Consider the following 17,034-nt stretch of genomic DNA (forward strand, 5'->3'; position numbering starts at 1 on the left):
TGCTCTTGTCAATAAACAAGGGCCCGTCGTGTGTGCAAGTGCTTGTGCGGGCTGGTATTTGTTTGTTTGTTTGTTTAGTCGTCTGGACAGCTGGTGGTGTCTTATGAGCTTTCGGCATGTGTCATCCAGCTGGCAAATGGATTTTAATTCAGCWTAGCATCTACACTGTATTATAACTGATCTAAAGTCCTAGGATATGCATGGAGAGGTAAGATCYGGCAAAACAAATGTAAGATACTGTCCTTGTGTGTGAAAAAAATGAAGAACTCAGCTCATAAGGTAACTGYTGTTTTGAAATTAAAGATATGGGGGTTTTTTCCAACCTATTTTCAGCAATAGACAGAAATCAATATCTGCATTTGTCCAAATCAACTTTTCCCCTGCAAAAAGCAACTACACTCAGAATAAGAATTGCTACACAGAATCATTAAAAAAAAATCTGCATAATTTGTTTTTGTTCTGTTGGATTTTTGGAGCTTTGTTGTGATCAAGACCAAGGATGTCTGTCATAAACAAGAATTATTTCAGCACATTCTCAAAATTATTAAGAAAGGAGATAAATGAAAAACGAAGTACAAAAGTTCAAGAATCTGGAGGCACAGGCTAGGATATCTGTTGTTCTGTGCTTTCCTGGTCTGAAAATATACTTTGCACATAAATGACTTTAACAGATCTTCTATAGTGTAGTTTGCAGTTTTGTTTTCCATTTTTTAATCTTTCTGTAGACGTTTCTGGAGTTTTTTCTGACTGCACATGGCAATATATAGCAGATTTCAAGATGAACTGAAAAAAAAAGAAAAATCAGTTTTCTCAATGCTGCTTTACTACTTCCTTTAAAACATAAAGGACATGTTTTAGACATGTTAATGTCTAAAAATATACATGAAAAATACCAAATTTTCATAGTTTGCTAGCCAACTGAATGACTCTCCATGGATGCTGTGACTTCATCCTCAGTTATTTAACAGCTCAGAAACAGATATAATAATACATGTAAAATTCTTTGCATTTACTCCCTCTTTCATTCAGCATATGGTAGACTCCTTTCTCATGCAAAGGATGGGACCATCGTCTTTGTCATGGCAACCCAGCTTTTCCAGCAGAGAAAGGCAGCAAGCTATTCCAGCTATTTGAAATATATATATATATATATATATATGTATGTATGTATGTATGTATGTATGTATGTATATGGAAAAGAAAAGATTTTGTAGGGAAAAATATTTAAAGACAACTTATGAATTGCACAAACAGAAGTTTGGGGCCTTATCAGAGTACAATTTTTATTGTTTTCTTCTATAATATTTTTAAGTCACGTTGCTCATAAGACGTAATACAGTTTTGCCAGAAAAACAGAGAGTCAATACTGATTATCAAACTAATATTTRTAGTTGGATAGAGAAGAAAAACAGAATATTTTTTATAAGCTTACATATTTATCTTTTTTTTTTCCAGGGACATCTCCCCAAAGCTCCTTACTCTGTATCTAAACTGTGGGGCTCTTTCTTTGTGGACAGCTTRCCAGGCTTGGGTAATGCTGAGGAAACATTAGTTAACACATGGTCCTGTAAATGCATTGGCACTTACAGCACAATTGCAATCCCTAGTCTTGAAGCAATAGCAGGTAAGGAAGTTTTTTTTTTCACCCCTAATGTACGTGTAGTGTTCATAGTAATTGTGTCCTCTGTAGGTCTGTTTTTGAGATTATGTGTGTCCAATATGCATTCAAAAATACTCTCTTGATATCACTCCCCAATATAWGAGTAGTAATTACTTTGATGTTAATGCTTGTAATAGTTATCTGCCAACTCAGTTCAGGTTTGGGGGGGGGGGTTGTTTGTTTGTTTGTTTCTTAGTATCTGCAAATATAAGACACTTAATTTATCCTATGTTAGAAACAGAACTCAACATTTCACAGACTGCAGCTTAGTTCTTGAGTTTGATCAGGACTTCCCTACAGTAGTTTGCTATTTCTACTTTCAGTTACAGTAGGAAACAAACATATGCAGAATTACTTGTGTTTCTTCAGCTTCTAAATATATTTCCCTTTAATCTGATTTGTTATCTCTTCTGAATCAGTTCACTTACTTAACCCCATATAGTGGAAATGGAGATGAGTGAACACAATGTAATGTAGGCAAAAATGCCTAGGACTATGGTTTGGTCTCTCTCTCTCTTTTTTTTTTTTTTTTTTTTTTTTTTTTTTTTTTTTTTTTTTTTTTTTTTTTTTTTTTTTTTTTTTTTNTGATTTTTTTTAAAATGTGTATTTCTTTTGAAATGGCGTCATTATAGACAGACTTGGAGCCTAGAATCTTTTATTTATCTGCAAAAGAAGACCATCACAAGCAATGTCCTTTTCTCCAAATCATCCCTAAAAATCACTCTGTTTTGAGAAGCTACTTTAAACTTTCTACCCTGTTCCTTCAAGACTGTGATGAGTATACAATTATGACTGATCTTTTGGTGTCCGTAACTGAATTACTGTGGATGAACTATGCATTATTTTGTAGCAATAACTGTAGAAATGATACTGCAATAGCTTTATAACTGCAATACATAGCAGCTGGATATGAAGTGGTGGCAAAGGTCCTCTGTTATCAATTTGTCGTTTTCCTAACTCAAACATTATTGATAAGCCATGCCAAAAGGAGTTAACAAATTATTACGTGAATGATGTGCTTAGCACCATGAAGAACACAGCAAATATTTAATTTACTAGCCCTCTGTTCAGATGAAGCCTACCTCATGCATAAAGCCGAGGAATAAAAACTTGTTCTGAAAAAGCATTTCAGCTTTGCAAAACAGCTATTTTTATTCCATTGACACAACACAGGCTTTATTGTCACGCACTTTTATAAAAKCTGATAATGTTTGAGAGTCAGTGAGTGACAAAATTAAATAGACCTGATCTGTGCAATCAAATTTGACACATTTTTGTACATTATAACAATATCTCAAAACAGATAAATTCATACAGTACCACAGTTTATTTACACTTCAGACATTTACTGTGTTGCAGTGCCTATTTCAGCCTAAAGGTACAAAGCTCAAAWATAACAAGGAAAGTTGCTAGGAGAGAGAGAACTTCTGTAAAACTCCCTTCTAATACTTTTTCCTGAATCATTCTGAGGTTTGCTTTAAAAATKTATTAGCCTACAGGAAATATATTGAGCAGCCTTGTTCTGTGAAAATCTGCCTTCCAACCTGGTCCTCCAAAGCACGGCTCGGTTTGCACAGCTAGGAAAGGCTTTAAACCACAAAGGTTTCAAGAAGAGTTTCCAGTGGTAGTCGAAGGTATATGGCAAGGAAGTTCTATGTCTGCAAATTACGCAGTGGAGTGCGGGAGCAATGCCGCTCTCTGGTCCCTCCRGTTTGATTAGCAGCTGTGGAGCCTCTGCAGCGTCCCACGCCAGTAGGAAGAATACTCTGTCCTGGAGAATCACCTTCCCTCCACTGCGTCTGACCCGTGCTGGGCCGCACTGGCGTCTCTACAACCTATGTTCCCGAGCTAAAGGGTAGTTCAGAGCTAGCATTTCTATGTTGCAGCTGTGTGTCTGGAAAGAAACTCAAAGCTGAATATGTGAGACCATCTATGGTTTCTTAGAGAGAGAGGTATTTCTTGTTTGTTTGTGCTGAAGAGCAGATCTTCGTTATTATGGATGCTGAGGAATTCCTGGCTCCTCTAGCATGCCTTGTCTAACTCCTGTTACAGCCCTGAAGTTTTGGGCTATGGTTGTAAGTCATAGCCTAGCTGCATTTATTTTGGAATAACTAGCTGCAAGAGATTCAGACTGGTCTGTGAGTCTGATACACTCTGGCTTTTCCCCTTCTACTCACGTATTTTAATTGATGGCAGAGGACTTTCCTCTGCCAATTTGCAAAAAACATGGGCTTTTCCTCAAGAAAGTCCGAATCCAAATACTCAAGCACAGTACTGGTTTGGTGATCATATGGGCCAAGTGCTCCTCTGCCAGCTTGGGCTTTGCTAGCAGTGTGGCCACAGCAGCGTACAGCTCAGTGTGACCCGGCCAGCTGAGCATCTACCATGTTCCCTCAAGATGTTTTGCACCTTAATTTGAGTTCTGGATTCAGCATTGCTTCACTATTAGCAATAACAGAACTGGCCTTTGTATGTCTCCTTGAACTACAGTAAGTACCACATAGAAATAAATATCCTAACAGATTATGATCTGCAAAACTATTTGGTGAAAACCAAAGAGTCCCTGTTATGTTTAAAATACACTTGATTCATGGTGCTTGGATGTAGTATATATCTAAGCATTAGGAACAGCTTGATTTACTTCTAAAAGTGTTCTTTTCATTGAAAAAGATTTTTTAACAAGATAAATATTAGTGTCTTACAAAAATTGGTGAGTTTCCATCWAGATTCTTGTGAGAACTCCTTTGAAGGTATTATCAGAATTTTATCTTGGTTAATAAAAGCATTCAGGTCTTGTTTCCATTTTTTAAAATGCAAGAAATATCTAAAATATTAGGAAAGYTGTAGCTCTGCTTAGAGATGTTGGAATAAAAAAAAAAACTTTGACAGTTCTCTTTTTTTTTCATCCAAAGTATTGTGAGTTTGGTGCTGGTGCCTTTTAGTATTTTCACCTAAAGAATTTATACATGTAAGAAAATGGAACAGTCTAATATTTATCAAAAAATGTTCTAGGAAAAGGATTTCACAGGGAATGCTGCTGTCACAGTTTTTGGCTATTCAATATATGAAGTAACTGAGCATGCACATAAATTGTTTATCAATGAGTAAAATGATAGCTTGATTTTAAAAAAGGTCCAATTCACTGTTCATTATCATTCTGTGCTAAATTTCAGTAGTTATTTCGTTGTCATCTAACCTCTTCTGACAGTCCCTGAAGAGATATAGGCGTTTTCCTTGAGCATGAAACAAAGGACATTTTGGTTATTGCTAAAATTGCCCAAAGGACAGAAAGGATCTTCCATATGTTCTGTATAGGGTTTCTTTTTTCTTTTTTTTTTTCTTTCTTTTTTTTCGTTTAGAAAGGAAATCAGGCAGAGGTCAAGCAAAACTCTTCTCTGAAGATGCTGTCACTCTGACATTAAGAAGACATTAAGAAAGTTTAGCTGAAGAGAAGTATTATGGCTGCATCTCTGTAATAGTAAGAGGAAATGAGCTAAACTGACTTTTCTAAACATTCCATAGATCTTTTATGAGCTATTAACCACTTTAGTAAGCATGGAAGTTTTTTGTAGGTTTTTTTGAAAGCTGAGGAACTCATAATTATAGTGACAGTAAGYGGTTAATGAAATAGTAGGAGCCAAGGCTCCTAGGTCTGTTCTTAATGCCTTATTCACAAGACCATCTGTTCCTTCACTTTTCCGCTATTGAATCTCTCCGCATTTTCAGCTCCCTCACARTTTTTGACCATTTTAAAGCACAGTGATATTGTAAGCCAAATTTTCAAGACCAGGATCCATTACTGTGGGAACTTTCCATCCTAGCTCCCACATGGAAATTAAAAGATATGGGAGTTTGTCTGAAAAAATGACATTTTACATAAACCACAGTATGTAATATATCCTACTTGACTTAAGAAAGTGTTATTTGAACCAAGTAGAGCCAGGTAATCTTATCTACTGATCTGCAWTATCTGAACTTTACCTGCAAATCTGTTTTATGTATGCAGTTTTTGTTGCACACTTTGGAAATTTGATAATCAAGCGTATGTCACATATGAGGATAAAGCATTTTCTTTAAACTAGCAAGCCATATGAAGTCTCATCAAGCTTTAYCCTTATGAGTCCATAAGTTTTTCCTCATGCCTCATTCTTATTTCAATTAGCTAGTACAAGAGAAAAATCTTAGTTATAATTTGTCAAAGCTGTCTCTTTAAAGCAGTCTATAGATCTATACCCTGGCTCCTTCTGCAGGAGTTTGAGGAGTCAGTCTGCTTGCAGTATAAATTAATGATAAAATTTCAAGTGAGCCATGGCAAAGAAGTTCATGTTTCTGCTTAGAGTTTCAAATTATCTACACAAAAGAAAACACAAGGCAGCTCTGCCTGGGACAGTAAATCTAGCATAGCATGTCACAGACATACAGGTCTGCCCATCGCAGATTGTTTTAAAACTGCAAATCCCACATGGCTTCTTCAACAAATATTTTAAAGATGAATGTCCTTAAAGAATCTATTTGCTATGGAAGTCATTAATTTAACCACGCATGTAGCCATGTACTCATTTCYATATCATGAATGTTATCATTCTTAATTATTGCTGAAGTGAAACCAAAAAAAAAAAGTATCAAAATACATTTGTTCTGTGGTTTTTCATTGAAATTACATAATCTAATGCCAAATTCAGCTCCTGTTAAAATTAAATTTATCTTTCAGGTAACTGGAGTGGTAATTATATGCTCTTACTTGTTCAAAAATACAATAATGGGTATATAATGTACTTAGACATATCGAGGTGTTTATGTATTATAAATTAACTGTTAGTTAGCAGTAATCTTTTATATCTAATGCCTTCCCTTTCAACTGTGCTCTTATCCACCAATTCCAGTGTAAGACTGTATCTATACAATCAGCTTGACATTAAGTTTAAAAAATACTTCGTGATTTAAACTTCCTTTTGTGCCCAGCTGCTATAAAAAGTAACTGCTATTAAAAGCCTAAGAAAGCCTAAGAGATCTTTTTTATAATTTTTAATGCAAGAAATGCATTTTTTTAAAAATGGTGTGTATGTGTGTGTGTGTATATATATATATATATATATATATATGACAAAATCATTTCTGAGGGTTTCTGATCCTGAGGTTTTGACACAGGTAAATAAACCAATAGGTTTTTTTTTATTTTTTTATTAATATTTTTATTATTTTATTATTTTATATTATTTATTTTTTTATTATTTATTTTTTATTAGCAAATAATTTACTGCAGAAAAGACAGGTATTTCGAATACATTACAGCATCTTGCTCTGAGTTTGTGTGTGAATTGAAAAGCATCAGATAATGTGAATTTTATTGCTCCATTCCAGGAAAATAGTTTCAGTTCTTGATTTAAGAGAGAGAAAAACATACCCTGTCTGTCATACAGCATGACAGACAAATATAATGCATTTATTTTTTCACTTGTGAAATATGGCTGAAACTTACAGTAAACTACATTTTGGCCATAACAATTTATTTTTCAGTAAATTAGAGCTAGCTTATAAAAATTCTTCAGGACACAATATTTCCTAAAGGGTGTGAGACCCCAGCTTTCCCAAAGGATTTGATTATTTGGTAATAATTTTGAACATAAAAAGGACGGTTTTTTGAATGCATTACAATTTGTTCAGCCTTTCCTTGGTCCTCCACATAGGTGTATTGACTTTTGCCCCTAAAGGGCTTGTCAAATCATGCATAACCCAAAAGATTACTTCCTAGCCAATAACTGACAGAAATGTTCCTGCAATCTTTATTCTGCTCCATGAGATGTCAAAGCACAGCCATCTCTAAAAGATTAAAGGGAGAACTCATGAGCAACTCATTAAGAAAAGGGGAACCACTCAGTCATTTCTATTTTAAAGTTATCCTTCAACTCAGGCAGCATAATTTCATTTTCAGGCTGTAATTAAAGCTRTAATTGGGTTTTGACTAGCCCCGGAGTTACGGCGTGGTTTTAGATTGTTCCTTTAAGAACACTGGTGGCAGTACAAAGTGTTAATAATTTATGAATGTGAAAAACGGTGGAAATAGATAAGTCACCAAATRCTGGAAATATTTTTTGATCAAATTGGAATTTTATGTATCCTTCATTTTTTTATAGACAAAAACAGTGCTGGAAACGTTTATATACTCTGGATTGGTGCTTAATTTATTCCCTCTGGATTAAGATGATAACACACAGGAAAATAACATAGGCTTTTTCTTCACTGCTTAAAAAGCTCAGTGTATGTTTGTGTGTGATTTTTTACCTAAAGGTAGGCAATGTCACCCATTTTGAGAGGGAAAAAAAAAAAGGAAGAGAAAGAAAATATTTACTTTTACAAGAGAGGGGAACTTGAGGTTAACCCAAGTTTGGAGAGAAAGATTGATCTTGGTGAATTTACCCCATAATGAAAATAAAATCTAAGTAAAATCTTCACTSTATTTTTATTGCAGTATAACTCTCATGCCTTCACAGATTAAAAAGGCAATTTACTTTGTCATCTTCATCAGTAATGCCTGTAGTCTCAAGCAATTGATTTCTAAGGAATTTCTAAGCTTTTCTTCACTGCAGACTTTATCATGCCCAGATAATAGTTTAGCGCATGCCATGTGCACAGCTGTCGTGTTCAAGCCGGGACCACCAGTCCCTTAGCTGTCGAGCAGACCCTAAGTCACGTGGCTTGCTTCTCCCAAGATAACTGTGGTGAAACTGCAGGCCATGAGCAGCCTCACTCGGCACGGTGGGATGATCTTTCCATCCCCTGGGCGCTCATCCTTCTCTAAATCGCTGACAGTGAGTCCTCTGCTCCACGTCCCCCAGCAGCTTGCTGCTCAGGTCCGCTCCAATTTCCCCATTTTCCATACCAGGTACAACAGAACGGTATATGATAAAACCCCCGGTATTGGTGAAGCTCTTCCTTAGGTCAAGCCCATACTACACATCTCCCGGCATAGCAGCGGGCTTGGTCTCTGACCACGAGATCCACGTTGGCAAAGGTGCAATTAAAGCAGCAAATCTGCAGTTTCACTGGGACTGGTTTTATTCTCTTTTCCTGGATGCCCAGGAGTAAACCRCGCTGGCGAATACAGCACTTCCCAAGCGACGGCCGCCTCCAAGCTGGGAAGTTTGATCGACTTCGTTGAGGGCAGCCTGGCTGTGCCGCAGGCTCTCCCGCTTGCTCCGTGGCTCTCCTCCCTCTCTCGCCCGCACCCCTCTGATTTCCCAGGCACGGCGAGCAGGCAGCAGCGATGACTTTCACGCAACCGTTGCAMGGAATGTTTTGCTCTTGCTGAGTTCAGCATTTCAGGTGCTTTATTTTGATACAGCCAATATCTGATCTCTTGTTTAGGAGAAACCAGCCTTAGAAATTTCGCTGAAAATAACCGATATCAGATCAGCCTAGTTGTGACCTTGTTTTCTTTTCTTTTTGCCAGCAGAATGTCCCCTCACATTCAGAGCTCTTACTACAAGCACTGTTTTGATTGCTACTCAATATAAATAGGTCAGYGGATAAAAACAATTAGTATTTCATAAAAAAAACCCCACATGTTACAGTTTACCTATAGACTAGTAAGTCTCAGARTTGATCACTTGGCAGCAGAGCCAAACTAGTGAGCTCTCCTGAGGTGGTTATGCCTACTTCAGTGTTAAGAAATTATTTTTTAAATGGTTATTAAGAAATTAATATTTTCCTTATTCTTCAACAACTATGAAATATAACCAAAGTTTTATGGCAAAGCTTCTAGGCTAGTATAAATCACTGGATTTCCTCCAGAAGCAAGAGGATTAGTGCTGGCTGACAGTCTGCCCCTATAGTTACACCACCTGGATGCTGAGCCATATTATAGAGCTCGGGGGGGGGGAGGAGGAGGGAGATTTGACACAATTAAGCAATTTAATCATTTTTTAAAGTTAAAATTTGGCTATCACTGAAGAGGTTCTAGCTTTTCTCTCTGCAGTTTCATTGGTAATAATCAGGAGAGTATATCTGAATTCTGCKAATACAGTCCTCCTCTTTACTATGAGGTTTTTGCATTTTGGTTCCAGCCCTGCTGACAGGCATGATGCTGACCTCAGAAAAGGGAGGGAAGTTCTGTTTTTTGTGGAACTTCTCACTCACAGTAAAAAAATGTTGTCTTTGCYTTTGTTAGTCAACATTGCAAAATGATTCGTGACGTTTCTTCTGGGTGTTTAAGGAGAAAATCTATTTTTGTCTTGCACTGTGCTTTTAATTTAAAAAGTGTCTTCCATCTAAAGAGCTTAGCTAGGATTGTATTTTCTTAATGCATTGGTTTGTTCAAGGAAATCTCAAAAAAGGATTAGGCGTGAGTATTGACTTTATCAAGCAGGCCTGTGTCTGGATTAGATTATAATTGTCTTCCATTCAGTTACTCAAATATTTTCCTGATCACTCATCTAGAATATTACRTTTCCTCCTCCTCCATTTGTGGCTGGAACTCTAATTTTTCTTCCAATAAAAAAGCTTGTGGCTTTCATTTAGCTGCCTTACAATAAATGAATAGCAGACTRACATGGAGGCATTTCCAGTAGGAAATCCATCAGCATCACCTAAATACATGTAGGGATATAGATGTGCATAAGCATCAGAGCACATTAACAACACTTAATAACTGCATATTAATTACTGGAAGACAGTAGCTTAATAACTGGAATTAGCCCCACAGTGGTTCCTGTTAGAACGTCATCACTACTGTTTTGTTAACACYAGGGCTGCTGACGTCCTGCAAGCGATGCAGAGCAGCGCAGGAATGCTCCTGTGGTCGGTCTATGCATGTAATCCTTGAATGCTGCCCAAACCACGGAGAAATGCTAATAACAGACTGAAGGGGTGTTGCAAAGGACACTTCTTCATCAGTCACTTGCGCTSAGAAAGAAAGAAGTGGAACAGAAATTCAGGAAGAAACATCTAATGACTAAAATTTTGCTAGATCTAAAAAATAGCATAGTCCTTTGGGCCYTCCATTTCCAACTTTTAGGAGCTTTTCTAGCTCCAAAAGAGATTCCCCTTTGGGTCGTTTCTGTATAGTACATGCACTATGCAATTCCCATAGAGGAATGCATTGGAGAGGGGTGTATCTGAAGTCTAGAACTGAGTCAATTTTCCATAGGTCTGAAGCAGTGAAAATACCGCTGTTTTGGCCACTTGTGGGACAGTGTAACCATACTCAGATATAGCAAGGGGCCCATCAGGCTAGAGGGTTCCTGTCCGTTATCTGTCCCCTTCACTGTGTCAATGTCTTTTCTCCTTTTCCTTCTAGCCTGCTCTATCTTCTGCAGCTAGACAACATCTACCAATAAATCTAAGGAGACAGGAGGAAATGTCAGATTGTGCAGAGAGCGAATATCCTATTTGTCTTGGGAACAGAGTAGGTCTTTGCGGAATTATCTAGGTATGACAGAAAATTTCCAGGATTTTGGTCCTCAGGGTCTTTGGGTAGAGCCAGCTGGTTCATTCTTCCAGCCTCAAATTATTTAGTTAGTTTGCTTTTTAGCAGAGTGGTGATATCTGATGACTTTTGTACTGAGTTCATTGTCAGTGTAGGTTAGGCCTAATTAAAGCCTCCCTATCAGATTATATCTCTGAAAGGGCTGGATATCTACCCCCACCTAATTCACAGCTCTCCATCAGGTTTAGATGAAAAAGGGGTGCCAGGATGCAAGGCAGCTGCAGGAGTGAGTACAAATAGTAGCAGAGCTGAAGAAATTTACTGGCAAAAATACTAGGAAAACAATCAATTTGGAAAGAAGTAATTCTTTTTTCTTTTTCTTTTTTTTAAGCTTAGACTTGCTTTGGTATCATACACTATATCTTCTTTTTGCATCCTTTTGCAACAGGTTGTGARATGTGCAACCATTTCAATTTAGCAAAACTGAGCTGCTTTTTTCTTCTCTGTCATAAGTGAAAATACGAGATAATAAGAGATATGAAATGAATTGCTGCTTTGTCCAGGAGGCACTTTCAAAACCTTTATCACTGTTCTTTGCCCAGTATTGCTGGAACTAGTGATGTCATTACCATTTATATCAAAAGAAGCCGGATCAAGTTTTGGTGTACAGCTTGCATGATAGTTTTGCAATCCAGGGCAACAGCAATTTTTTGAAGTTGCAAAGATATCAARAGAACTTAATCTAAAAGAACTTATGACGAAGTTTATCTGTGACATTCTCTGGAYTTCTATATTTCCATAAATTGTGCATTCCCTCAATAAAAATCCTCATTTCTCTTTCTTTGTCTACCTACCCTTCTTCCTCATTATGTTCTTATTTATAGCCACTAATATTCCAAGTATGTCTTTCTGGATCAGTCCAGAGCTTTCTCATAAATCTAGCAGTGAAATAAAGCAATAGTGTAAATATTACATACTCTGAACAAATCAGATGCAGCAAATAAAATAATTGATGAAAACAAATCTGGAAATGCAGGAAGATTTTTTTCCACATTTGTAATATATAAACTGTGCTTAATGGGTGAGGAATAATGTCTGCTCAATAACTTTCAGTGGTGCCTTACACAACATTTTTAAATAATAGATACCTTCTACTCTGTGTAATCTTCCAAAATCAGCTTGCTCAGAACAAAGCAATATTTAAATAGACAAATTGGTTTCTGAATATGTTTTATATACATATATATATATATATATATATATAATTCCCTGTTGGAATCATGGACACTGTATATAGAATGGGTTTGGCATTTCAGTGGATTGTTTAAAGCTACTTAAACATGAAATATCAACAAAATTACCATTTTGATCCAACTGTTTCTTCTCTTTGAAGTAAGCAACTCTTCAGCAAGTCTGCCCCATTTATGTTGCTGTGTCGTTAAACTACACTTGGGAGAGTCTAGAATGATAGAATTAAAAGCTAGTAAAATTTTATATATAAAAGTAACTGTATAGCATTTTTTTAATAGCTTAAAACAATACCCAGACATGCCTACTTAATTGTTTTGATTTGTACTTTGGAACCCTTTATTTTAAACAGCGCTGTCACAAATAGACTCAGCAGGCAGTAATTTCATTGGGCCCTCAGTAGGCTAGAAAAACATCTACCTGTTCTTTCGCTGGGCTCTGAAGAGGCACTGGAGAGGTTTTTTTGACTCAGACAAAATGAGAAAATGTGCTKCTTTCACAACTTGAAGTAACCCATTTATAAAGCAATCAATGTGTAATTCACTTGTAATCCTATCTCCTCCCATTCCTGCTTTATTCCAGCCTGTATCTGATTTTTTTTTTAGCAGGATCTAATACTACTAATTTGTTTTCTTTAGTTGTGTTTAATACAGTCTCCAAGCTGCAGGTCTGGATGTTGTCCTAGTGTCTGTATATTAATTGCTTGTGAGATAGAGCTGAACTTCCTGTTGCTTGTGCCGAAACTGCTAAGAATATGATCTGGGGTTTCACAGCGGCAGCTGAGTGTGAAAAAGTTTGTAGTGTATAGTAATAGGATATCATCACCTCAAATTTACTCYAAATTAAAAAGGACAAAGTTGTCATTCTGGTAACTTACTGTTTAGATGTGCTGAGTAGTATTTTTTACATTTTCTTTTGTTTTTTCAAACAGACAAACTAGGAAGGAGCTGTCCTTTTGTTTGGTTTGTCATTTATTGGAAGGGTATTTGTTTCTTGAACAAACAATTTTTTTATTTGTTTACTTTTAATTTGGTTTCTTGAACTTTGAATAACAGGGAAGTATGGGAAGTATCAATTTTCTGGTTGCAAAGGGACTGAATCACTGCTGGCTTTTTTTAAAAGGCTACATAAAAGAAAGCTTTGAGCATTCAGAACTATTTCAATGTATTCAATGTTCCTTACAGACTGAAAGTGGTGAGTGTGCCAAGGTACAAGTGCAGATTCCTAGGAATGCCTGATACAAGGTGTTTTTGTTAACACTGAGCTGCCAGAAAGTCTAAAAGCAGGTGCCTTTGGGGAATCTTGTTACAATAGCCATAGGGGAAAAAAAAAAGAGAGAGAGAGAGAGAGAGAAAGAAAAAAAAAAGAAAAAAGAAAGACTTCTATGTTTTAAAAGTAGCCCTTTTATGAGTAGATTGTTGAGATGAAAGAGAAGAGTAACAATTTAAAGAATGAACTTGAAACTGTTCCTACTGGGAAAATGCTATGTAGGTTTAATGAAGATTTTTATTTAATTTTTAATCATTAGTTTAGTCATTTTTCTATGCATTATTGCAGCAATCAAGGAGCTGAATATCCTTCACTGTAGTTAAGCTTAATCCCTAGGATGGCTGAAGATGTCAAATAAATATGTAAACATGCAACCTAGTTGAGTTCTAATACTAGTGAGCAACCAGCTCAAGGGCTTAAGAAGTACTGCTATTCATCACAGGCTTATTCTTTTTTATGTGATGTGGGCTGTGTTGCTAATCAGATGTGGTATGTTTCTTTTTTTCAGATTTACCACTGGACTACAGATTTACACGATTTTCCTCAAATAACTCAGCAACTGCTGGTTACTACCCAAGTCCCCCAAGAGTGCTGCTGCCTAAAGAGGAGTCAGTGCCTATGAAATAGGTTTTCTGCTTTTGCTTGAATAACCTTGTGGTCCTTACTTTACTGCTCTCAAATGTTAATTGATGGAAATGCTGTCTGATGCTTCATAAAATAGAATGATGGTTTAAAAGCAGCCTCCCATGTAGTCTTGTGCTTCACTTGCTTCTGCAGCTGGAAGAAGTGAGCAATGCATACTTCTCTGTAAATCTTTTTCACCACCACTGCCTGTCACAAAGTGTTATTGGCTTTTCCATGTGCTACCCAAATGCTGTAAGAGAAATGTGCTGATAATACCTCATCCTAAGTTATGTTTAAATTTACACTTTTTCAAGGACATTGGCAGTAGTATCCCCATCTAAGGCGATACCACTGCTGTTTTAAGTCCTGGACATGAAACTAGACCCTGAGCCATATCCCATTAAGTTATCCTAGTAGTTGTGTGTTTTGCAGACTCTGAGGAATTTATTCTCTCCCTATTTAAGCAAAGAAGAGAAGTATAGTTCTTGGAGATACAGAAGGACTGTGATACAGACTGGTCTTTTGGTTACAAAAAGATACTTCATATCCAAAAAGAGACTTGAGTGGAATTTAGGCAGCTAAATGCAGAATTAGAGTCCTCAAAACTATGTTGAATGCTTCCTGTTCCTGAGTGTGCCTAACCACTATTACAACAAGGTTCCCTACGTGTCTTTTTCTCCTGTGGTCTTTAATACCTCAAGAGTCAGAGCTCTTTTGCAGAATAAGGGAAACCTGTGTACGGTGTCCTCTACAGCTTGAGTGGATTTAGATCCACGTTTTCTACCTCCATGGCAAATGCTTCTAAGGATCAGAAAGATATAGCACCACCTATATACATCCATCATTGCTAAGTACAGCCTAAGCCCAGAAGAGAAGCAARATTCAAGATATAAACTGTTTTTATTTTTTTCCTACGGGCTAAGTTAAGGAAATCCRCATCCTGTTTTCTGTGGATTCAGTCTAAAGACCTGATTCTCCTGAGCTTTGCATAAGGAACATTAAGTAACTAACTCAAGGTGGTTGATTCAAAAAAATGTCTAAGACATTCTCTCAGTTGTCAGTTTTGTCCAGGCACACTAAGATGGCAGAATTTGCAATAAATTTCTTTCAAATTTAAGGAAACAATACACAGAAATTTTCTTTCCTCAGTTCTTGTTTTAAAGAAAAATTAGTATTAAGAATTTACTTTCTTAGGCCTAGACAATGATCTGAATKAAATTAATTTGTGTCTTCACCCAGCTTACTCTATCTTTGCAGCTCCACTAGTTAAAATATTTTGTGTCAGAGTCAGAATGAAAACATCACTCAACCTTGTTGGAGATTTATCAGTCTCTTTGCTTCTGTACTTTTTCCCCTAACTCTTGTTTCTAAAATATAGGGATGTTTGTTATAAATTCTAGTGGTCTGGTGCACTTACAAATAATATGCAACTTTTCAGTCAACTGTATAATTAACATTGAGCATTGTTTTTCCCAATGAAAAAATAAAACAAATGAAACAAATAAGAAAGAGGAAAAAAAGAAAAAAGGAAATATTTTCCCTAAAGCAAGATGCAGAAGGGAGGAGGGAGGAAAATTAAAAGTACCATTCTCCTCATAACCCATAGGTTGAATATATTTAACTTATGAAAGTAGCAGTAAGTGAAATATTTGTATTTCTTTTGGAATGCTTAAATTGCCATCAATGTCTTGGCCAGAGAATCTGGCTCAAGATAAAAGTATGTTTCGTATTAAATAGAGATGGACGCAAAATAAATTCACAGATCCATGACTGCAGCATCATTTGAAATTATAAGCTGAATCAAGTAATCTTTTGCAAAATTTCTAAGTGGGTTATGGTCCAAAACAGTAATGAGTGCCCTCACAAGTTTGTTGTTCTGAATTTGAAGGTGATTTTTTTTTATGTTGGGTTTTCTCCTGGATTTTAAAGAAAATTAATTGCAATCTAAGAGTTAATGAAAATTAGAGTGAAAATCCACTAAAGTCCTTGGTTCTTGACATCTCTGTGGAGAACTAGTATTTTTTTTGATAGAAAAGTGATAGATTCTAAAGATATTATGAACATGAAGACTACCAGAAGAAATACATACATGGACTTGATTAACTAGCCATTTGCACTTACTGCCAGATCACATAGACCAGAGAGAGAAGTAAAAGTAAAAGCTGCAGTAATCATGATTTCATATATCACCACAGTCTGTGGTTATAGGAAGAGTTAGGAAAATTACTCGAAGCATTTGCCAAAAAAACGATTCCTATGAGATCAGTACTGCTCCTCTACGTTTGAAGGGCAGAGAAGGGAATAAGGCTAGAAAAAGCTGAAATATTTCAGTTTTGCATTTTCAAAATGATGCACTTGTCTTTTAGTTTTAACTTTTTCTTTTAGCTAAAGGAATGAAATATAAATTAAAAGGAAAAAATAATGTGTATGCAGGTGGCCTAAAGATCTCCAAAATGAAATCGAAAGTTTATTTCAGGTAGAAAGAAAGGGTTTCATAAATTCAAACAAAATTTTTCTGATGCTTCCAAGTTCTGATGTTGTCCAAGTATTTTTTGATTCAACCACCAGATTGAAAAGTTCATATATGCTCAGCAGTAGTGATGGAGAGATGTCTGGCTGCCATTTAAGGTTGTGTGTAGCTGCAAAAGCAGAGGTTGGCAACAGAGGATGACTGGTGCTCTGGTGACTGGAGAGATGATGGAAATGGAAATGGAGGTCGTAGCTGGCATGGAGACCAGAGAGAAGAAAGGCACATGACAGAGAACTGGTAGAGAGCTGGCCATATTGATCATGAACACTATAAGGATTC

At 36.5% G+C, this 17,034-nt stretch overlaps 1 protein-coding gene across 1 annotated transcript in view; it reads left to right on the top strand.

Moving 5' to 3' along the window:
• Window positions 1–17,028, top strand: part of NT5DC1 (5'-nucleotidase domain containing 1) — a 153,596-nt gene extending 136,568 nt beyond the window's left edge. The window contains exons 11-12 of the mRNA XM_085309126.1: window positions 1,456–1,624; window positions 14,110–17,028. Coding sequence (XP_085165252.1) covers window positions 1,456–1,624; window positions 14,110–14,228 — 288 coding nt within the window. The 3' untranslated portion in view covers window positions 14,229–17,028. The remainder of the gene's footprint in view (window positions 1–1,455; window positions 1,625–14,109) is intronic.
• Window positions 17,029–17,034: the final 6 nt, after the last annotated feature.

This window comes from Rhea americana, unplaced genomic scaffold (genome assembly GCF_003343005.1).
Source record: "Rhea americana isolate MKP2758 unplaced genomic scaffold, rheAme1 scaffold_290, whole genome shotgun sequence".
NCBI lineage: Eukaryota > Metazoa > Chordata > Aves > Rheiformes > Rheidae > Rhea > Rhea americana.